Below are 23,241 nucleotides of genomic sequence, written 5' to 3' on the forward strand. Positions count from 1 at the left end.
CTCTAGAGCTGGGGAGTCTTCCCTGTCACTCATTCCGTTCGACAGATCTTATTGGTTGACGCGAACGCCCGTCATGTGTTAAATCCCCTTATTCGTGATCTGATTGGTTCATGTGGCTAAGGGGGCGTGTCCACGTCCTCAAAGGATTGTTCCCCGGAGTGTCCAGACGGGCGCAGGATGGAAGAGCTAATAGGAGTATCTAACGGGACATGCGGACGGGCTGATTTCTTCTAATATTTCAAGCTGCTGGTGAGGGTCTTATGGTACTTTATTACAACTAACGACAGCTTTTATCTAAATGGTGAAATGTGTGTGGTTATTTCTGTTGAGTGTAGTCTCATTATGTCCAAACTAAGTGGTCGACCACTGGACATTAAGCTAGCTGGTGCTGACCCTCATAATAAACCGTGGACGAAACCCCACTATAAATATTGCATATTTGGGGTAACTTTAGATTTTTTAACCAAATATTGGATATTGGTTGACAACCAATGTGTTAATCAGTTAGTTAGGCACCTAGGCAGAATTCGGCTAGGTTAAATGTAGAATTAAAATTAGCAGAAATTCACTGGAACCGAGGTAGGATGAACAGAAGCGGTCAGTATGTGCTGACCCTAATAATAAATGGACGTTCCGTGGCCGAACCCCACTATAAATAATGCATATTTTGGGTAACTTTATATATTTTTTGACCAAATATTTGATATTCGTTGTCAACCAATGTGTTAATCAGTTTGTTAAGAACCTAGACAGAAATCGGCTGGTTAAAATGTAGGATTAAAACAGGCAGAAATTCACGGGACCACTTCTGGTCAGTATGTGCTGACCCTCATAATAAACTGCCGAACCCCACTATAAATATTGCATATTTTAGGTAACTTTATATATTTTTTGACCAGATATTTGATATCGGTTGTCAACCAATGTGTTAATCAGTTTGTTAGGCACCTAGGCAGAATTCGGCTGGTTAAAATGCAGGATTAAAAAAGGCAGAAATTCACTGGAACCGAGGTAGGATGAACAGAAGTGGTCATTTGGTGCTGACCCTCATAATAAACGGACATTCCTTGGCCGAACCCCACCATAAATATTGCATATTTTAGGTAACTTTAGATTTTTTCAACCAAATATTTGATATTCGTTGTCAACCAATGTGTTAATCATTTTGTTAGGAACCTAGACAGAAATCGGCTGGTTAAAATGTAGGATTAAAACAGGCAGAAATTCACGGGACCACTTCTGGTCAGTATGTGCTGACCCTCATAATAAACTGCCGAACCCCACTATAAATATTGCATATTTTAGGTAACTTTATAGATTTTTTGACCAGATATTTGATATTGGTTGTCAACCAATGTGTTAATCAGTTTGTTAGGCACCTAGGCAGAATTCGGCTGGTTAAAATGCAGGATTAAAAAAGGCAGAAATTCACTGGAACCGAGGTAGGATGAACAGAAGTGGTCATTTGGTGCTGACCCTCATAATAAACGGACATTCCGTGGCCGAACCCCACCATAAATATTGCATATTTTAGGTAACTTTAGATTTTTTCAACCAGATATTTGATATTGATTGTCAACCAATGTGTTAATCAGTTTGTTAGGAAACTAGGCAGAAATCGGCTGGTTAAAATGTAGGATTAAAACCGGCAGAAATTCACTGGAACCACTTCTGGTCAGTATGTGCTGACCCTCATAATAAACGACCGAAACCCCACCATAAATATTGCATATTTTGGGTAACTTTATAGATTTTTTGACCAGATATTTGATATTGGTTGTCAACCAATGTGTTAATCAGGTTGTTAGGAACCTAGACAGAATTCGGCTGGTTAAAATGTAGGATTAAAACCTGCAGAAATTCATGGGAACCGAGGTAGAATGAACAGATGTGGGTCAGTCCATCAGTAACGGGAAGCGACGGTGCGGAACAGTGATTGATCGAGGTTGCTATTAGTACATGCATGTGTGTGTGTGTGTGTGTGTGTGTGTGTGTGTGTGTGTGAGCCTGTGGGGAGGACAGAAAGGGAGTGAGTGTGTGTGGATGAATTGGGCATTTTAAAGCATGAGACATCAAGATTATACAGTAAGATTAGTGATAAGAAACCCTCTGTTCAAGGCTGGTGTAAAGTCATATTTGAGATGGTCCCTTTGGGATATCTTACAAATATTCTACATGCCAAAGTAGATCAGTTACACAGTATTTTGCAGCCCTATCTGAATTATATTGGACCTGATCTCCTCCATTATCTCACAAGGAGTCTCTTGAACATGAACTCATATATCCTGTGACTTCCCTGCACTATGGATTATTTCCCATGACCTTCTATATACATTTTTTGATCTGAGCTGTACCAGTGTTTGTTTGTTTGTTGTTGTTGTTTTGTTGTTTTTTTATTCTTATTCTTATTGTGTTTGTGAAAATAAGAAAACCCAATAAACATATATATTATATATTATACATTATAATAACTTTTGCATGACATTCACGTGATAATATTTAGTGTTAGTCAACCTGAAATCCCAAATAAAGTGTAGATTAATGAAATATAAATGGTGGCAACTTCGTTTATAAATATTATAATGACATTTTTACCTTATATTCATAGCAAATATATCAGCAATATCTAGCTGCAACTATTCACTATTAAGCAATACATTTTACAACATTTTAGATTGATTGATTATTGAGTAATCTAATTATATAGAATGGCAAAATTAACACAAAACAAATGCAAAACTCAAATTGAGAAATGATTATACTCCCAACAGCTGAAATAACTTAATTTATTCCATTTTATGTCATCAGGTGAAAAGCAAACAATATTTGCAACTGTCAAGTTGAAAACCACCATTTACTGTTTTTAATAGTTGATTGATTATTATTACATTTTTAATCAATTAGCATACAAAATTAATCAGATGTTTAGCCCATTGTATCACCATTAGGATTATGAAAACTTGGGCTCATGTTTGCATTAAAAAGTCAGGTATTTGACTACTGCACGGGTTATAGTTGAATACATTGAACATTTTCAGATATTATTATACATCATTATATGGCAAAAGTATGCAAAATCACATATTAAAATGAAATGATGTTCAAAACAACCAACCAAACTCTTCTTAGATATAAAAATTTTGTTTCATTTTAGTTTGCTCTGAATCATTAACATGGATATACATTTGTATAATGACAGGTTAATAAGATTATATCATAATGTGACAATTTTGCTAAAAGTCAATAAAAGATATTATTGAATTATCGCCCAGCCCTAAAAGAGATTCTGTCTTTTTTAGCTGCAAAACAGAAGGTTAAAGTAATGGCCAAGCTCCCTGGCCTACTGTACACAGTGAGGATTCACTATTCAGTAGGTACCTTTTACCCAGAGTGTCTGGATGTTTCACCACGGCTGCCCCTGAGTGATATTGGGACGGGGAGGCGTTCCTGGAACAGGCGCAGTGTCACCACAGAAATTATTTCACGTCATATTTAGGGCAGTGTGACCTGACGTAATCCAGGCTGCATTATTCATAACATCAGAGCAAGCAAAACAGCCTGCAACACAAGAAGCTGTACTCGGCTCATAAATTGGTAATGACTTCCCTTTAATGGAGATCTCACATCTGTAGTAAATGTATCTTCTATCTCTGAGTGTGTTGGTGTAGAGATGTGGGCATCTTGCAGGAGTCACAGGGGAAGTGAATGCAGCCTGAAAGTCACCTCTCTCAGGATCAAAGACATTTTTTGCAGCGGATGAGACTGTTAACACGCTGCTAATGGGACATTTTTAGAGGCTACCTGCTGTGTTTGTACGTTTGTATGCCTGAATGCCTAACTGTGTATGTTGGGTTGTAATGAATTAAGCATCCAAACACATGACAAAAAGGAAGCGTGAGAAACACTAAAGCATGAGAGTGAGAATCGGTGTTTGAAAGCATAACATTCCTCTCTGGTGTCTCCGTTCAGGCTTTACTCTCCCTTCTGTGTCCCAGAGTGAGTGGAGGAGCGCTTCATTGCAAGAGTACAGGGGGCCTTAAAGAAGGTCGAAGAGGAGGAGGAGGAGGAGGGGGAGGAGGATGCATGGGAGAGCTAGAGCTGTTGCCGTGTGAACGGAGCTCTATTGTCCCGGGAACCTTTCAGTGGCTTCCCCGAGGTCCCTGTTCGTACCCCTCCCCCCACCCGATACACCCTTTCTCCCTCACACACACACACACAAACACACACACACTTACTCTGCTCACCTCTTAATGTTACACACACAACCTTGTCTCACACACTGTCTCATTCACTGTCTCAATCCTGTCACACACTCGTATCCCACTTTCTCCCATACACGCTTCTTCTTTGCCTCTACTTTCCCCTCATTTCTCACAAGCAGACAAGGCCGTCCCTCCTCCTTCCTCCTCCTCCTCCTCTTGCTCGCCCCCCAGTCGCTCATTATTTCGCCTCATTGATGTGATTGTCATGCCAGCCAGACAGTAAAAGCAAAAACATGCAATCTTCTCATTTGCATCACCTCCCTCCTTTCCTAATGCCACAAGAAGAAGAAGCACAGTGTTTCCAAAATGTGTATGCAGACTGCTAAATCCTGCTAAAAGAGCTCTTTTGCTCCAAAATCAGACCTTATTGACTGAATTCAGAGTCCTTTGTGGAAGCACATGGTGTAATTTTACCCTTTTGTTTTCTCTTATTGGCATGAGGCTGTTGGGGTTTGCAGGGGGTCGCTGGCTGAGAAAACGAGGCCAGATGAGGACTCGGCTGGTGGGAATTGGCCTCAGTGAACAGAAGTGTCTCTTTTCTGTCTTGGACAGCTGAAATGACACGATCTGTAATTACAGTAGTTTCCTGCTGAGAGACTGATAGCACAGCACTGCTTTGTTGGTGATTTGTTGTGTTGATGATGTAACCTCGCCTTTTTATTTGGTCTCTTATGAGACAAAGACGAAAAGATAAACATTTTAAGCCACTTAGAAGGCTTATATTTTGTAGTTGAGGTGGATTAAGAAGGATTTTAAGACTTACTTCCCATCAAATCTAATTTCTTGTGAACACAAATTAATACCTGCAAGGTCTAACAAACATGAGTGGTATTTCTAGTACCTGTTAGCTATTATTAGCTTTCTGTCACACTGCCACAGCTCCTGTGTTCCTCCAACCTGCTTTTCAGAGAACTGATTGTTTTTTCTTGGCGTCGCTGCACAGGGAAATAGTCTGGAACTGCAATTAGCAGTGAATCGTTTGATCAGCGAATCTAAAAATTGTGTGAGCATGTTTCCATCTGCCTCCCCGTCCGTCCTCTTGGTCGCTTCTTGAGCCGTGGCTGCATTGTTCTGGCCGAGTGTTTGGACAGGAAGGAGAGATGTGACACAGGGAGGACCAGGAAACAGGACTCAGGTTGAGGCCGCAAAAACAGGAAGCCGGAAGAAGCTCAGATAAGATGGCTGCTCTGATGCACCCTGACACTTCGCCTGCTTTGAGTAATTGTTTGTAGTCCTTTGAACTACAGCGAGTAAAGACCCAATGAGGGTTTCATCTAGACAGTCAAGTCGCTACAGAAAAAGGCAAATGTCTGTAAGTTTTCTGGAAAACGTTGTGAAGCTGTAGGTATCTGCAGGTGTTTTTGTCATTTATCTATATTCCCATTTGACTTTCCTGCTTTTTTGGTGTTTGCCTGGCCGTATCCATGAATCTCTGTTTGTGTCAGGATTCCAGCTGGGCCACTGACAAGCCGGCCTGGGATTAGCTGGCATGCTGTATCTTCCTATCCCTAATGCTTTAATCTCTCTGCTGCTCGCCAAAGTCTTCTGGCTTTGGGACACTGTTGGGCATCACTATCAGTTCTCTCTTTGTTTTTACATACAACGCACTGTATATATACAGAGGGTGGACAGAAAACTAGAAACACCTCACAATAAATAACTACAACAAAAGCAGCAGCAACGCAAACTACACCCACAAACATGTAATTCATTTACACAGAGGATTTCGATTTCAAATAGGGAAATAATGTTTATTGCATTTATGGTTACTGTCATTCACTTCAGTGTGAACTAGAACTGGGTGATGCTGACAAATCAAGTGTCAGTATTTTGACTAAGTATGCTGGAACGATAACTGTTTTCAGTATGAATATTGGTGCTTTTATACGAAATTTACTGTGAGTGTGTGACCTTGATGTGACCAAGCAGCCAACAGCTGTTATTTATTTAAAACAGTCAATCCTTTTAGAAAATGGGATGTTTTAACTGTATTTAAGCCTTTAAGAACAAGAAAAGATTACATTGACACTATTGCTGAAATGATTAGTCAATTAATCGTTTGACAGAAGATTAATTGATGACTATTTTAATAACTGCGAGTGTTGACACCTTTAAAAAACAGCAAAAGATTTACTTAGACACTTAGACAAACTGTTGGTGTTGTAAATGTGTTTTAACAGCTGTTTTTTTTTTTTTTTTTTACTGTTTTATGGTTTATTGTTCTTAATTTTTATTCTTCTAATGCACTTTGTGAACTGTGTTCTATGAAAAGTGCTATACTAAACTTATAGCTCTTTTATTGTTTAAGTATTTTTCAAGCAAAAATGACAAAAATTCACTGGTTCCAGCTTTTTAAATAGGCTGTTTGCTGCTCTAAAAAGGAAGATTGAATATATTTGAGTTTTGGTCGGAGTAAACAAGCAATTTCAATATTCATTCAACGATTCATCAGATTGAGAAAATAATCAGGGTATTAATTGATAATGAAAAAACATAGTTGCAGCTTTAATTTAAACTATATGATTGTATTATGATAATCAAAATAACACACAACATCTAGCCTCTTATCACAACGTCTGTTATATATGTTTCTCCTAGCTCTGTGGCAGATGTGTACAGCGGTGTTTGTCCACAGTCAGTGGGGGATGGCTGTTTCGCTCATCATGGACAGCAGACCGGATGCAGTTGGTTAGCATCTGCATGCTTGTTTCTCCATTACAGTCAGGGCACCGGTGTCTAAAACAGTGTGTGTGCTTGTTCCCCATGTCTCCCTTGCAGTTTGTGACGGCGCGAGGCCTTCGCCATGCCGCTGGTGAAGAGGAACATCGAGCCCCGTCACCTCTGCCGAGGGGAGCTCCCCGGGGGCATCGGCAGCGAGCTGGAGTGTGTGATGAACAACACGCTCTCTGCCATCATCCGTCAGCTCAGCAGCCTGAGTAAGACACACACTCGCATAGACAAACACATGCACGCAACGTGGTCTTTGCACAAAGATAACAGCTGTTAAAAAAGCGTCAAATAGAGGCTTTTGTGTAACATTAAAAACAGAAACTACAGCATCCTCAGGCTGTGACCCCACTAACTGAAGCGTGACGACTGTCTGCACTGTGTGTGTAGCCTCTTTGTAGCAGGATGAGATCACATGGTGTCACCGGTAATCCTGATGCTGTGATTGATTTGGGCGTTGTCATGGTTACACGGCCTGGGGTCACTGGGCTAGCCGCAGACTTACAGCGGTTTCACGCTGGAGCTTGGAGGGTTGAAATGTAATCCTTGATAGCTCTGCAAAACTTATCTGGACAGCTGTGTGCAGATAGACTGTGTGTGTGTGTGTGTGTGTGTGTTTCATTGTGCTCGTATGACTGGATGGTTGTGTGTTAACTGTGTTTGTGCTTTATATTGATTGTTATGCTCACTGTAAATGCATTAGACAGAGTTATTACCTCACCAAGGACATCGATCTCCCCATCCATCCTCCATCCTCATGTCCTTGTTTCATAAGCCGTTAACAGTGTGTTATGTGTTGTCAGCTACCCTTCACCCATTCATCCTCAGCTGCTGCCATTTCCCCTCTCTCATACTGACTTGAGAGTTGATTCTGAGCTTCAACATACATTTAAACCAGTTCCTTTTTGCTCTACATTTTGGCCCAGTCATATCCACTCTGTCTCTTATTGTGTCAAGTTCCTGCGTTGGGAGTGGACCGTTCAACAGCAGCTGTGGAGGTTATATATAAATGCACATGCAGGCTTGTATGTCTACATACATACATCAGTGTGCATGTCTGCTTGCACATGTATGTTTGTAAGTGAGCCATAAGGATCCTGCGGAGAGGTCAGAGTTGACCAGGCTCAGCATGCCGGATATGTGATTCTTCCTTCCTCTAAATATTTTTCCTGCAGCCCATCCTGTCAGCAGGAGGGACAGAAAAAGCCCTTAGCGTGTGCTTGGTTGCTGGCCATCCCACCTTTTTACACACAGTGTTCTATAATTAAACTAGTAGTAAATCACTCTGGCAGAGTTTTAACCTGTTGACATCAAGGAGAGACGTTTTTTTTTTTTACAGTCTTTCCTTTTCAGTACTGCTCAGCTTAGCAATATTTCCTTTTACACTCATTAGCTCTGGGCTAAGACCCCCAGTGTCTAGAGTTTATAGTTCCATAAACCCCGGGTTGCTTTTAACTTGGTTTACTTCCTCCCTTGGCCATTACTAAACCCCATTCCAGAGCAGGGTCGTCTCTACTTTTCAGGGTTATTCCCCAAAATACAGGGCACAATTGAGAATTGGGGTTAGAACCAAAGCAACAGAAAACTGTATTTTCAATCAAATGTCAAAAATTGCTGTGATCCATTCTGAAGATGTTAACCTCTGCTTTACAAACTGAATCTTCAGCCCCCCCATTCACACCATGTATTATAAGAACGGCAACCAGTGCTACAGGAATGAGTCCTAAAACCTGGAAATGAGTTAGCATTTTAGAACTTCCGGTTCCCTCGTCTGGAAGTCAATGGGTTTTTTGAATGGGCTTTTGGTTAGATGCCTGAAATAAGGTCTGAGGTTAACACAAGCTGAAGAGATTTTAACGTTTTGTTCTAAAATATAAAATATGTCAATATATACCCCACTTGTGAATTTAAAATTGGCTAACAAGTGGCTAAATGAGACTACTAAACGCCATCACGCCGACTTATCCGCTGCTACAGCCTCGTTGTGTATACTATCACTATTTGTGAAGATTATCTTGCTGAACAAAACGTGTAAGTATCATAAACGTTTGTTTGCCACAGAGCTTATTTTCTGCAATAATCCAAAAACCAATGGAAAAATCCTATTGGCTTTTGTTTTTGTCAAGGGAACCGGGTTGGCCTACAAAAATCTGTCATCCCTGCACCACTCACAATGTCAGGACCTAGGCTTATTGAAAGAGGCTGGGACACGGAGCGTGAGCTATGGGGTATGACACATGCACAGTGTAACTGGAGCCGGGTTGTGCGTTGCTATTGGCTCAATTTCGGCAAGTGCAGAACCAGATTTTACTGCGCATGTGTTGTACCCCCAATGATATGACGCGATGATGACACGTGACATCTGTCGGGACAGGGACCAGGACTGACTTGAGCACATACAGGACCTAGCCTGTCGCTTCTGTGAGTCTGTATGTCTGAACATCTGGAGGGTAGACATGTGTTAATAGATATTGTTCATTGTGTTAGTGTAAACAAGTTTAGGAGTGTGAAATGTACCAAATATTCTATTTCAAGTCACTAAACACCAAAAAAGGTTATTTTCTTCCCCTGGTAACATTTGTACAGATGGTTTAAGGCTTTGAACTGGCGACCTTGAGGTGATGAGTCTCTAGCAATAACAAGACAGCGATGAATAACTTTTAAAAAACAAGTGTAGCAGGATTTCTGTAGTCAGTGCAGTTTAATTTATTAATGAGGAATGCTGCTATATGGAGCTGTATGAGATGCCATTTCCTGCACAGACTCTCGAGATCCTGACCTCACATTGTGTCACATTACCGTTGTATTGATTGGACTTCAGTCTCTGTGGGGATTTGCTTGGCTCCAGATAATGATTACAAGTCTCCTTCTTTCTCTCAAATTTCCCGTCTTTCTGCTGTTCTTTTCCAGGTAAACATGCAGAGGATATATTCGGCGAGCTGTTCAAAGAGGCCAACACCTTCTATCTGCGTGCCAACTCTCTCCAGGACCGCATTGACCGGCTTGCCGTCAAGGTCACGCAGCTGGACTCCACCGTAGAAGAAGGTGGGTCAGAGGGGGAAAAGCGCAGGAAATCAAATCACACGTTGTCCCAAGTATTGTCAGTCATTTGACCACTTTTTATGTTTCTCAGTTTCCCTACAAGACATCAACATGAGGAAAGCCTTCAAGAGCTCCACCACTCAGGACCAGCAGGTGGTGTCCAAGAGCAGCACGCCCAATCCTGTCAAAGAGATATACAATACAAGTGACAAACCTCCGCCACTCAACATCCTCTCATCTTACAGGTTGGTGTTGTTGATGCGTACGCACTAACCAAACACCCTCCCTCTTACACTCTCGCAGCATAATCATAGGCATATTTTCTGAAATCAAGAGCTTTTTTTGCTTTTCCCCTGCATGTGTGGTCTTCAAACATGGACAAAATAATGTTAAAGTGAAATTATATCACAATCTTTAACAGTATGCGCAAACAAAGCATGTGTTTGTGACGTTTTACATTGTGAAATATTGGGTCAGGTCTATTAAAGGTACAGTGTGTAGGATTTGGCGGCATCTAGTGGTGTGGTTGCAGATTACAACCAACTGAGTACCCCTCCGCTCACTCCTCCCTTTCCAAGACTGCGGTAACGTGAGCCACAGAGTGCAAAACTGTGGTAACGCTGTTCCTTACCATAATAACACTATTTTAGGAGCAACGATAGTCAGACGTCGGCTGGCGGCAGCGGCAGATTAAGTGATTTTTGGGGTCCCAGGTGAATGATGTCTGGCATTACTTTTCACCCTTTTTCTAACGGGGAATGTTGGTATTGGCAGTGGTAGAAGAAGTAGGCTACTCAAAAGTTTATTTCTGAAGTAAAACTATTACCTATTAATAGTAAAACGTTTAATATCGCACAGTAAAAGTCCTGCATTCAAATGTTTACTTCAAGTACAGAGTAAAAGAGAGGCATTATCAGCACGATGTACTTAAATTTACTTAACGTCTGTTCAATGCATGTGGTGGAGAACTTTCAATTCTAATATGATGCTGGATAGTTTAATGAATAATAATGCATCGTATTTGAATTGTTATATTTTGTGAGTCAAATCTGAATCTGAAATGTAAGCAGTAACATTTCTCTGTCAGGAAATTGTAGCACTAATTTTTTCCTGTGAAGCAGAAGTACACAGTAAGTAGCATACAGTTGAGTTGCTTATTTTTAAGGGCTTTAGGGCCTTTTGTATTTTATTTCAGGGTATAATGAGTTAAAATAGTAACATTCAGTCACTCATCTAAACATCATAATACATCTATATCTGTTTGGGGCCCTTTTAGTTGAGGGCCTACTTTGGTAAAGTCTGCCCGGACTCCATGAAGAGGACCCGCTCCCTATGTAGATAAGAAGGGCTCATTCTAAGCTAATGAAAACACAACAATTCTTAGTTTCATGTGATTATACACTTATGAAAGCATAGTTATGAATATTTTATTCCATTTCTGCTAATAGATCCCCAAAAATGTTACACACTGTTCCTTTAAGTGGCTTAAATCTCAAGTTTTAAACCATGTGTTCTACTTTATAACTTTGATAGTGATACTTAAAGTCATCCACTGTTCTCGATTTGATTTTGGCTCCTTGTTTCTGACCTACATTCACTGTGAAACAGCAGATTTTGGTGCTATTTCCTACTGCTGCATTTATCCGCTGTGCTTTCCATTACTTTGGGTGCATTACATATTTAGCATGGCTGTCTCCAGTGGGAATCTAACTACTAACCCCTGACTACATAGCACACTTTTCTCTCTCTTTCTCCAGTCTTTATGTCTCTCTGCCTTTTCACTCTTTCATCCTGTCATTTCCAGTTAAGCTCATAATTGCCCCCATGTTCTCCCATCAGCCTCCTCCACTTCTGCAATATTCATAGCTTCACATGTTTTAGACTCAACTCAGTCTTCCCACAGAGAGACAAAAAATCTTGTCTATCGTGTCATTCTGCCTAAACAAAGACAGTGTATTGACTTTACTTCATACACGTTTCTATACAAAGACATTTGTGCACCTGTATAATTCTTGGTGTCTGTTTCCGTAGGGATGACCACAAGGAAGCACTTAAGTTTTACACCGATCCCTCCTACTTCTTCGACTTGTGGAAGGAAAAGATGCTACAGGACACCGAGGATAAGAGGAAAGAGAAGAGGAAGCAGAAGGTACAATTCGGCCTTTGATCTTTCCATTAATAGTTTGATTTTAACCAAAATAAAATAGCCTAAGTGCTCTCCTTCTGTCTCTTTCTCTCAGGAGCAGAGGCGTTGTGTGGATGGAACGTTACAGAGGGAGGTGAAGAAGGTCCGAAAGGCGAGGAACCGTCGGCAGGAGTGGAACATGATGGCTCTGGATAAAGAGCTCAGGCCGGACCATCGACATACCATACACCGAGACAGAGGGGCTTCCTCTGAGGGCTCCATGTCACCAGAGAACAGGTAGCTCAGTTAATTCTAAGAAGCATTATATATTTGCATAATTTCACCGCAGTAAGAAAAACTGACAGTTTGAAAAAAAGGTGCATTATCATTTGTACATTTTAATTTCACCTCTTCTGTCTCTATCAGGGGTCACGGTCCTGATCCGCACCACTTCCCCAACATGATGAACCACGCTGGCCACGCCCACACCTACTCCGGCCCGCCGCCCAGCGTCCTGGCCGCCCAGATGGCGGCAGGGCACGCCCCTCGTGGAGGAGGTGAACATGATGTCCGAGGCAGGACCATGATGGCCTATCAGGGGGGGACGCTGGGCCGTGTTCACCACCACCAGGTCCCGCTGCCTCCTCCACCCTCTGAGGCTATGAACGGGGGCTCCATGTCCCTACCACCAATGGACTACAGGTAAAACATACAAGACAGAGTCAATGGGACACTTTTCTAACAGGCTCTTAATGTTGTATTTCTCATATCTTATTCATATTTATATTCTATGTTTCTTTGTTGACAAGTTTAGGTGTTTTTTTTTATTTAACAATACATACCAACAAGTTGATTATTTGTCTTTATATGTGCCCAGAGTTTATTTTGTGTTCGAGCTAATGTTGCCACCTAGTGGTCAGTGTCCTTATGTTTCACTCTCAAACCCTGATGACTGTACTTGTGATAGCAAAGCAAAGTACAGACTGCTATAAGTTGTATTAACTCTCTACTGATTCTCCTTCGTCTCCTCTCTCCTGCAGTATGGATGGCTACGCCAACACTGGTCCTCCTCCTCCCCCTCCAGCCCCTCTCATCCCTTCTGCCCAAACTGCCTTCGCCTCACCTCCCGGAGGTCCGATGCCACTCGGGCCGATGGCCGGCGCCGGTGGCTTCGCTCTGCCTCCACCACCTATGGGTGGAGCCCAGGCAGCTCCGCCTCCCCCCGGTCCTCCACCTCCTCCCCTCGCAGCCGGTGCCTCCCACTTTACATCCCGCAAGATGTCTTCCTCTGCACCTGCTGAGACCTCAGCGGTCACTGACGCCCGCAGCGATCTGCTGGCTGCTATACGTATGGGTATGAGCTGTACTGTGTGCATGTGTGTGCCTGCATTTTTATTAACCTTCAAGAGAAGAACTAGTTGTTTAAAACAACCTACAATAGAAATAACTTATACAGTGTCTATAAAAGGTATTCACCCCATTAGAAATGTTCATGTTTTAGTGTTTTACATTTTATCAAAGGGGAATTAATGTGGCTTTGTTGACTATGATCAACAGAAAAGGACGCTTTAAATGCACAATGAGTAGGATTTGTCGGTTGAGTTTTGTAAACACAACATTCCAGTTGGCCTCTCCTCCCAGGCTCAACGAGGGTTATGGTGCTCGCAAACGGGTGAAAGCCAACCCCTGGATCACTCTCATTTTGGAACGAGCTTTGTCCACTTGCCTTGCTATATTCGCGTTTTTTCGGCGTCGTGTTCACCATTTTCGTAGCTTCCTCTTGGATGCGTGCTCACAATCTGGCCCCTGGTTGCTACGTTTTTATAGAGGTTGATGCTCAGAAACGTCCTGAACACAGCAAATGAAGTGATGATTCAGAGGGATTATTTTTGTACGAGTCTATACATCGTATTTTAGGAAAATCCTACTCATTGTGCCTTTAATGTCAAAGTGAAAACAGATCTCTACAATGTGATCTACATTAAGGGGGTGAATACTTTTTATAGGCATGGTATTAAAAAGAAAAACATTCTCAGTCAAAGGGTCTGAATATAGGTTTATTGCTTGATATTTAATTGTTGTTAAATCAAGCAACATAATTGTGAATCCATTGTAAATAAAGTAACACTGGGAAACATAGAGTGAGAAATAGCTTTAGCAAACGCGTGTGACCTACATTTTATTAGGACTTGTCTCGATATGACAGGAAATGGCCTAGATCTTGAGCACTATAATTAAATGGCTCAAGTGAACATTTAAAAATGTGTCTTGGCGTGTTCCACCAAAGACCAAAAACCTTTATATGTAAAGAAACATGTTGACTTTTTAGTACCATCACTGCATTCCTCCTGTATCTTTGGTATCTCAAACACATATGGATCGGACAGGTTTAAAACAAGTCCAATTTAAAACTGTTATGTAAGCCGCAAATGTTGAGGTACATACTAAAGAAGGAGTTTTCAATTGAAATTCAAAGAAAATGTCCTCATGCAAAGGTCCAGAACATCATAATGTCTATAACTTGTGTTATGATTCAGTGCGGATTTGAGTGTTTGCTCAAAAGATTCCTGCTGTGCCGGTTAAAATAGAAACGCTCTGTCAAAATGTAATAACTCTCAATAATGTATTAGTTATCCTTTTACCATTCTGCCTCCCTTTATTAGAGGTGTAGTGGTGGAGGACAGGGGATGTTCAGGGGTAGATAAAAAGTGCATTACATTATCTGAAAGCTGAAAATAACATATTTGTAATGCATGCAAAAAGGTCCATTGTTTTGCCCCAAACTGTATGTGATTATCATAAAGTGGGCATGTCTGTAAATGGGAGACTCGTGGGTACCCATAGAACCCATTTTCATTCACATATCTTGAAGTCAGAGGTCAAGAGACCCCTTTGAAAATGGCCATGATGGTTTTTCCTTGCCAAAATTTAGCTCAAGTTTGGAGCGTTATTTAGCGTTCTTTGCAGTATCTTCAATCTGAGACCGCTACAACCTCTGAAAGACAGAATAGTGGGCAGATTTTAGTGTTGTCTTTCAGTGACCTCTCTACTGAAGTGAAAATAACTGGATTGTACTCTCCCATTGCATTGCAAAACTTCATGTATTCAAACTTTGGTAGGACAAAGTAGACCGAGAAAGCAGCTTTGCAACGCAACGTTTATGCGGAAGTTCACAGACATCTCTCACTTAACTTATATCCATTACTTAGTTATATCTCATCAACTCTACTTGTAAGGTATTTACAATATATTCACAATTACCATACTTGATATTAAACAAAAATGCTAGAATAGTGTGTTTTTGATACTCAACTTTGTCAGAAATGCCTGTTTTTGCCTGTGATGAAGGAAATAACACTTAAATTAAGTTACTTTTGATGATCTTTACACTGCTCTGTCAGTTAAAACACGTCCCATGTTTCCGTGCAGGCATCCAGTTGAAGAAGGTGCAGGAGCAGCAGGAGCAGCAGGCCAAGAGGGAGCCTGTCGGAAACGACGTGGCCACCATCCTGTCGCGGCGCATCGCTGTGGAGTACTCCGACTCCGAGGATGACTCCGAGTTGGAGGAGAACGATTGGTCGGATTAACACACACACACACACACACAAATACCACTGAAGATACACAATCAGTCGATTTCACACTCGCTTGAACGAATGCCCACTGTACCACACTCACGGGTTGTCACACTTTGTTGCTGAAAACACACACACACACACACACTCCTACACACAATCACATGCTGTAGGTTGATATAAGCTGAATGGTCCAAAAACTGGAACTGTGGGGGTGTATTCAAGATGCATAAACACTGTAAAGACACTAGTAACATACTACTTACTGAAACATTAACACGTAGCTTGACAAATATATTTCAACGCATTGTGAATACACCCCAGTGGATGTTTCTCTACCTGTTATAACACTATAGACGCCCTGTGAAGGTGCTTATTTCATGTATAGTCGAAGCTTGAGAGCGTTAGAAGAATTAGAAACTTTTTCCTCTTGAGCTAACCAATGTACTTGTCTTTTTTTAATGTTTTTACTGAAACACTTGCTGTAGATCATGAGGCGAAGTTTTTAACATGTCAATAACTGGAAGTGAAGGAGTGAAGGAGTAATGAAGTCTGAGGGAGTGAATGGGGGAGAGCATTGTGGTAAAGATGGACGAGAGGGCGATATGTAATAAGTCTTATTGATCATAAACATGATAATTGATTGAGCCATCTGCGTCTGCAATCGATCACTGCTGTGTGGGAGGGCGAGGGAGGGATGGGAGGGTGGTGGGGGTCATGTATATGCTAGTATGAGCTCTGTAACCTGTGACCCAGAGAAAAATAAAAATGATGAATGAAGGATCGCGGCTGGGCTCGCCCCGTCTCTTGACTGTTCGTTCCACTGTCGTCATAGAGACGACACATACCTGGCTCCGAGACTTCAGTTTCCATGGTAACAGTATAGCTAAGAAGGGTGTTGCCAGGGAAACAGACTAGTGTGAGAAAGTGGGGGCACGGAGCCAGGGCGAGGATGAACAAATTAGTCGAGGCAGGAGTTTTTATGCACAGCACATGTTTGGTTTTTAATACAAAATTAACAAGATCCTCTCAATTGAGTGAGCTAACCAAAGCAATAAAAAGTACAACTAACACCTTGGAAAAATAGACACCACGTTCACACAAATGTTTCTTTTTTTTTTTTTTAACAATATCTCAGTTAAGTTAGTGCATGTTGATTATCCTTATACGTTTCATTTTGCAGATACTTAATTTGTTGTGCCGTTTTCATCCCACAAAATAAAGTGCATTTCACATTGAAAACTACGCATACGTCTACACAAGATGCTGTTAACTGTGGCGTCCTCCCATCTCCAACCCTCCCCCCCCACCCACAAAACACACACACACATTCACAGGCCCTTGAGTGTTTTGATATTTAGCTCTAGATTAGTAACCATCAGTAATCCTCCCGCTGGCTACACATTTTCTCAAAAACCCCAGTTGCTTTGTGTACTATTACACCGTGAAACAATTCAATAGATGAACAGGTGTGTGTATACAGAGAAGTATTACATCCAACATCACAGTCTTTTGCTATTCTTGGATACAAAGCCCTTGTTCACACCTGCTCAATCGTGAAAATCTCAACAACAAGAGAAAAACATTCACCAATCAGAGAAAGTCGTGTTTTCTCAAGCATCCCCCCCCCATCTGTGTAGCCAGTCAGTTATCCTTTAAACTGGTGCATATTGAAGCCTAACAAGAAATTCTACATTAACATCCGAGGTGGAGACGCGTCATTCAAAAGAAATGGTGCAACCCAATTCATCCCGTAGTTTGACTGGCTTTGGTAGCACCATGCACGGTGGTATAAAGCCCCTCCTCTCCAGCATGCCGTATTTACAGAAACAAATGAGTCCAGAGGAGGGGGGTATCAGTTAAACAATGTGATTATTACTACATTCAGAAAAAAAGGCTTTACAGCGCCGTTTATATCGAACAACATCAGAAAATCTGAAAGAATTCAGGCCAGACTAAAGTGGAAAAAAATAGAACTTTTCAATGAATATAACAAAATAGACTTTTTTTTCTCCAAAGGTAAAGGAATAAGAGTTTGTGATGGGTGGTGATGTGCCAGCCTGATCTGTTGGTGCTCATCGGAATAACGACAGGATTCAGTCTGACACTGTGCACAAGTTCACGTTCCAATGCTCGGAAAATACTATTCCTCTGCTTTCCTTACTCATCCCCCCTTTTATTTAACCCTTTGCATCTGATCGGAGGCCAGAAAGATGACGTTTGGGAGCTCTTCAAATGCCTCTTATCAGGGGACGCAGCAAGGAAGGAAAGAAGAAGAAGAAGCATTATCTTTGTATTTGGAAGTGACCATTTTTAGCTCATAGAATCATTCAGAGGTCACTTAGCGGACGCCTGCCTCAACCAGACTGGATTGATTTAAATATTAGTGATATAGAGGAGACAGAAAACACACAGCAGGACTAGGATCCCAGTTCGTTCAGAGTCCCTTTCACTTTGGCTTGAAGAGCTGGAGCTTCCACGTCCTCCTAGTCCCATCTCTCTCGTCAAAAAAGCTCTACAAACACGGAACGAGGCCACTTCTCTCAGAATTGACAGGAAGACTGGCAGCATTTATCCTCCTCTAAGGTCAGGGGGGGTCAACAGGACCTGTTTTACCCCCACCCCCATCACAAGGAGACAGATTATGGTCTGCTGAGCTGCTGGATCACACACACACACACACACACCCAGAGGCCATGCAACTCATACCGTACGCACGAAAACACCCAGATCACACACTGACACTTGAGGTTACGACACTCAGGACAGTTCATATGCTCACAAAAGGCAGAGGCAACAACAACAACAAAATCAATCTCATCCTGGTGTGACAGAGAATCAAAGCCCGATTTTGGGTTTTGGAAGAAAATAAATCATTGCGGAGGAATGAGGCAGTGGTGTCACCGTGACAAATGAGCCCAGGAGTGATTATCCCCCCACCTATTTGAAGATGAAGCATCACTTGTAGCCCACTGAGCCCATTCACTACAACACATCCCCACCCGAGCGGCCGTTATGGTGCTTCACGCTGCAGGAAGAAGGAAGTCGCGGTGGGACGTGGATGTTATTGCTGTCTGAGTATTGCTTCACATCTAAAAAAATTATAATAACTACCATTCAGAGGCTAGTTATTGCTGACAAGATATGAGGAATTAGCGTGCATGCTTTGTCGGGTTTGCAAACTCATTTTGAAATAATGGAGATCTAACTCAGAGCAGCTGGTAGGTGGTTGTGATTTGGGCTTTCCGTTGAATCACACTTAGCCTCTAAACTTCTCCGCACTAATACAGCAAATATATCTTTAAAAAATTCCACATTTTTCCAAAAAAGGGTGCAACTCTTGTGACCATCAAGTGATGATTGTAGCTCATTCAATGTGATACTCTGTGAGGTACACTGTGTACATAAACAAAACTATCAGGGTCATGATGACATCAGGGTACCATGACACATGGCCTGCAGTGGCCAGCGTGACCTACCACACTGAACTCGCACTGAGGGGAAAACAGGGCATCTGTGCTTGCTGCATGCAAATTACACCGAAGTCTAGCATGCAGATCAGATATGCGGTTGGTGTTAAGCCCATAAAAATATTAAATAAATGGAAATACATTCAGATTTCGCAGATTTCCACACAAAAATCATATCATTTTGGGGCTTTTCTCTACAGGTTTGTAGTGATCTGACCGTAGGCATGTTAATTTAATATCCTAATTAGGGATAATCCATTTGATATTTGTTAAAAAATTCAAATTATCATTCAAATTTGTGGGGTTTTCTCTATTAATTAATATTAACATTATATAACAATCTCCAGACATTCAAAAAGTCATAAGCAATCTCCATTCATAAAGTGAGAGAGGAGGGATTTAAGGTGGTTACATAATCCCATATTGGGTTTGGTGCTAAAAATTGGAGGAGGGTTTAATGATGGGGTCTCCTGGGGCTTTGTCTTGAGCCTCCCAGACGAACTAAGACACAGTCACGCACAATCCAGAGAGAAAAGAAGAAGACTGATAACATTTGGAGCGGCCAGGAGGAGAAGATGAAGAAACACAGGGCTTGGTTTCTTCCTCGGCGTCTGTGGAGGACGCAGGGCGCGGATCAGAGAGCTCCGGGTCTATTTTTAGCTCTCCGCGGCTGTTTAGCTTTCGACGCACGTTCAGAGTGCAGCAGCAGAGCGCCGGGATGCTGCTCCAGACGAGCTTTATGTGGAAATGCCTGTGTATATTGAGCCGCTCTCATCTCTCTCTCCTCTCCTCTACTCTCCTCTCCTCTCCTCACACACACATTAATCTGCTGTGCGCTTTTACGCACGGACGCACAGGGGCGCAATCTAATACTCCCTCCCTATTTGAAGAAAAAAAACAAGCACGTGTCAACCCAAAGCTCCAGTGCTGTTAAGGAGATGCACATTGTGTATAACATGTGATGCACTCTCTGCGGAACAGAGGAAGGGCGTGGCATGGGGTTGGACAGGAGGGATGCTGGGATGCTGCCTGAGCAGTGGCCACCTATAACTGGGGAAGACAGTGAGACACTTTACCCTATGGTGAGTGTAACAAAAAAAAGAAACGCCTTCCCTCCAGGTGGGCTGTGGATCACTAACAAAACTGCCTCCGCCAGTAGCATCTCCAGCCAGAGCTGAAGCCACAGGCCTCTGCCACGACCCCTGACCTCCCCTGCTGCTGCTCTCTTGGACACCAGTCACATCCGGCGAGGAGCAGAGCTGACTCAGGGCGCCTCTCTCTTCCCACCTGGGTCTGTTCGGGTCAGACGTCACTAGGGGTCCGTGCACGCTGGGCCACGCTGGCGGGCACGCAACCGCAGCACACCAGCCACAGCGCCTTCTGGATCTCCTGGTTCCTGAAGGCATAGATGACCGGGTTGATGACGGAGTTGTAGGTGGCGGGCACCAGCGTGGCGTAGGTGTAGAGCGGAGGGTAGGTGTAGTCGGCGATGAGGGAGTAAACGGTGAACGGCATCCAGCAGGCGGCGAAGGTGCCCAGGATGATGGCCAGCGTGGACACGCCCTTCCGCGTTGTGACGTAGTGGGGCGAGGCGGCAAGAAAGTGGTGCTGGAGGGCGATCTGGTGAGCGTGGCGCATCACGATCTTGCAGATCTGGACGTAGAGTTGCAGCATGAGGCCGAAGAGCAGCAGGAAGGAGACGGAGAGCACAGCGATGTTGTTCTTCGTGAGTGGCCGCACCACGCTGCACGTGGATTCCTCCGCCAGGCAGTTGACCCCGGTGACCGGCAGCAGGCCCAGACACAGGGAGAGGCCCCACAGCAGCACAAGCATGGTGTAGGTGAAGGCCGCTGTCCGCTCCGAGTTGTAGGTGAGGGCGTAGTACAGCGACAGGTAGCGGTCAATGGTGATGGCCAGCAGGCTGAAGACGGAGGCGGAGAAGGAGGCCACCACCAGGCCCACGGTCAGCAACTGGGCCGCGTCGGATTGAAGCAAGTAGGCACAGGTGAAGTGAAGCACGAGGCCGAGGCCGGCCAGCAGGTCGGCCAGCGCCAGGCTGCCGATCAGCAGGAACATGGGAGCTCGGAGCGCCGGATTCTGCCAGATCACCAGCACCACCAGGGCGTTCTCGCAGGCGATCAGAGTCCCCGACGAGCACAGCACAATGTCCCAGGGGTTTACCAGCAGGGGCAGCTGGCTGGGCGGGAGGGAGTCCGACGGAAACATCCCCAGGCCGGTGCTGTTGTCCATCGGTCCCCCGCCTCCACTGGCCCATGCTGTGGGGTCAGGGGTCAGCCAGCTGGGGGTGACCGCTGGCTCTTCACTCATTGTAGCCCCCGTCTGAAAGTGACACAAACAAACACACTGTTATCTTTTTGGCTTTACAGTTTCACGCTCTGAGGAGAAAAACAGTGTGTGAGTGAGGGCAGTGGGGGGGCTGTTTCCCTCCTGCCTTTCGGCCAACCTCCGTGCACGCCACTGGGCTTGTGTTGTTTTTAAAACATCATTCCACAACACAAACTAGTCCAGATTATATTCGTAGCCTGTGGTACTGTATGTAGTCCTTATAGGGTCACGGGGGTGCTGGAGCTGATCCAAGCTGACATTGGGCGAAGGCGGGGTCACCAGACTATCACAGGGCTGACACATAGAGACAGACAATCATTCACACTCACATTCACACCTACCTATGGGACATTTAGAGTCAGCAATTAACCTGAGTGTCTTTGGACTGTGGGAGGAAAACCGGAGAACCCGGAGAAAACCCACGCTAACACGGGGGAGAACATGCAAACTCCACACAAAAGGGCCCCAAGCCGGGTTCAAACCTGCGACCCCTCTTGCTGTGAGGCTGAATGCACATTGTGCAAAACCATGAGCTCAAAACTATAGTCTCTTTCATTCTGCTTCTCCATCTTTTTAATGATTAAAACGCTGTAGAGCAATATAGAAATGTACATTTAAGCCGGTCCAGACAGTTAACAGGTCATGTATTATCCTCTGGGGGATTAAACACAGTGACTTTTTAGGTTATTATAAGAGAGGAGGCCTATATGGTATACTACAGGTGAAGAGCTTTATTTATTCATAAGTCGAGAAGGGAAATGAAAGAGGATGATAAAAAAGCAAAGCAGATATTGCAGCAGATTTAAAGCCACATTTCCTAAGATACATATATCGATAACCGGTAACAAATCACGCAGAAGATACCCAGTCTGCACCCGTCATGGAAACATCCATCCTCTATATATACCGCCATACATGCATCTCACAGTGGTGGCCATATGGTGCTGCTGCTTTACCCTCTCTGCACCTTGCATCAGAGCTGCTCCACGTCAGCAGAAGGATGCTAGAGAGGGAAAAAAAAAACAGGCTGCTTTTTTTCTTTCATGCATGTCAAAGGGGGATGCTCAATAATCCCGTTTGGCAGCCTATCTACTTACCTTGACTCTGTGAGGTGACACTTCCACCGTCTAGATGGAAAAACAAAGACAGCCTTGTATTTCCATGTTATTGATAAGGATGGTGCAGCAGCGCCGGCGGACTGAGACGCAGCCCGGGGAGGAAGAAGAGGAGGAGGAGGAGGAGGAGGAGGGGATGCTGGTCCTCTCTGAAAGCTGGGGATGATGGAAGAAGAAGAAGAAAAGAGCGCGGAGTGGCTCTGCCGTTAACGGCGTTTAGCCGTGGACTGCGGCTGTGCAGAGAGCAGCGAGGAAGAGGAGGAGGTGTGGTGGAGGAGGAGGAGGAGGAGGAGGGGGTCGATGATGAAGGAGGAGTCCCAAATGAGCCAGACCACCAAAGACCGGTTGAACTCCTTTAAAGAGCTGAATGTCTGCTCCAGTGTCTCAAGGACAAACACAGGTGTGTGTGTGTCCAGGTAGAAAGCTATTTTCACAATAAAGCTTATTTCAGCTCACCTGAACAAACTGTGCTTCTGAGCTGCCTGACTCTCAGATGAAGATGCTGCATTCAGATCCTCTCTTTCCTCCTGCGACGCCCTGCTATTCTGGTCCTGTCTGTGCTATTAACAGCAACCCTGA

At 43.5% G+C, this 23,241-nt stretch overlaps 2 protein-coding genes across 4 annotated transcripts; one reads left to right on the forward strand and one right to left on the reverse strand.

The window, feature by feature from the left end:
• Positions 1-153: 153 nt before the first annotated feature.
• wasf3b (WASP family member 3b) lies at positions 154-16,515 on the forward strand. Of its 2 annotated transcripts, XM_037756519.1 has the most exons (9): positions 154-249; positions 7,041-7,198; positions 9,900-10,034; positions 10,123-10,276; positions 12,063-12,180; positions 12,272-12,453; positions 12,583-12,858; positions 13,197-13,510; positions 15,586-15,743. In XM_037756519.1, the coding sequence occupies exons 2-9, from the start codon at positions 7,066-7,068 to the stop codon at positions 15,741-15,743; spliced, it is 1,470 nt and encodes a 489-aa protein (XP_037612447.1). In that variant the 5' UTR covers positions 154-249; positions 7,041-7,065. The 2 variants fall into 2 exon arrangements, with proteins under 2 accessions (XP_037612447.1, XP_037612448.1); XM_037756520.1 differs by lacking the exon at positions 154-249 and having other exon boundaries at positions 7,066-7,198; positions 15,586-16,515.
• Positions 16,516-16,708: 193 nt separating this feature from the next.
• gpr12 (G protein-coupled receptor 12) lies at positions 16,709-22,867 on the reverse strand. Of its 2 annotated transcripts, XM_037756521.1 has the most exons (3): positions 22,645-22,867; positions 22,504-22,550; positions 16,709-21,541 (listed from the first exon to the last, which is right to left on the reverse strand). In XM_037756521.1, the coding sequence occupies exons 2-3, from the start codon at positions 22,519-22,521 to the stop codon at positions 20,504-20,506; spliced, it is 1,056 nt and encodes a 351-aa protein (XP_037612449.1). In that variant the 5' UTR covers positions 22,522-22,550; positions 22,645-22,867; the 3' UTR covers positions 16,709-20,503. The 2 variants fall into 2 exon arrangements, with proteins under 2 accessions (XP_037612449.1, XP_037612450.1); XM_037756522.1 differs by lacking the exon at positions 22,504-22,550.
• Between the last annotated feature and the right edge of the window lie 374 nt (positions 22,868-23,241).

Source organism: Sebastes umbrosus, chromosome 21, assembly GCF_015220745.1.
Source record: "Sebastes umbrosus isolate fSebUmb1 chromosome 21, fSebUmb1.pri, whole genome shotgun sequence".
Taxonomy (NCBI): Eukaryota; Metazoa; Chordata; class Actinopteri; order Perciformes; family Sebastidae; genus Sebastes; species Sebastes umbrosus.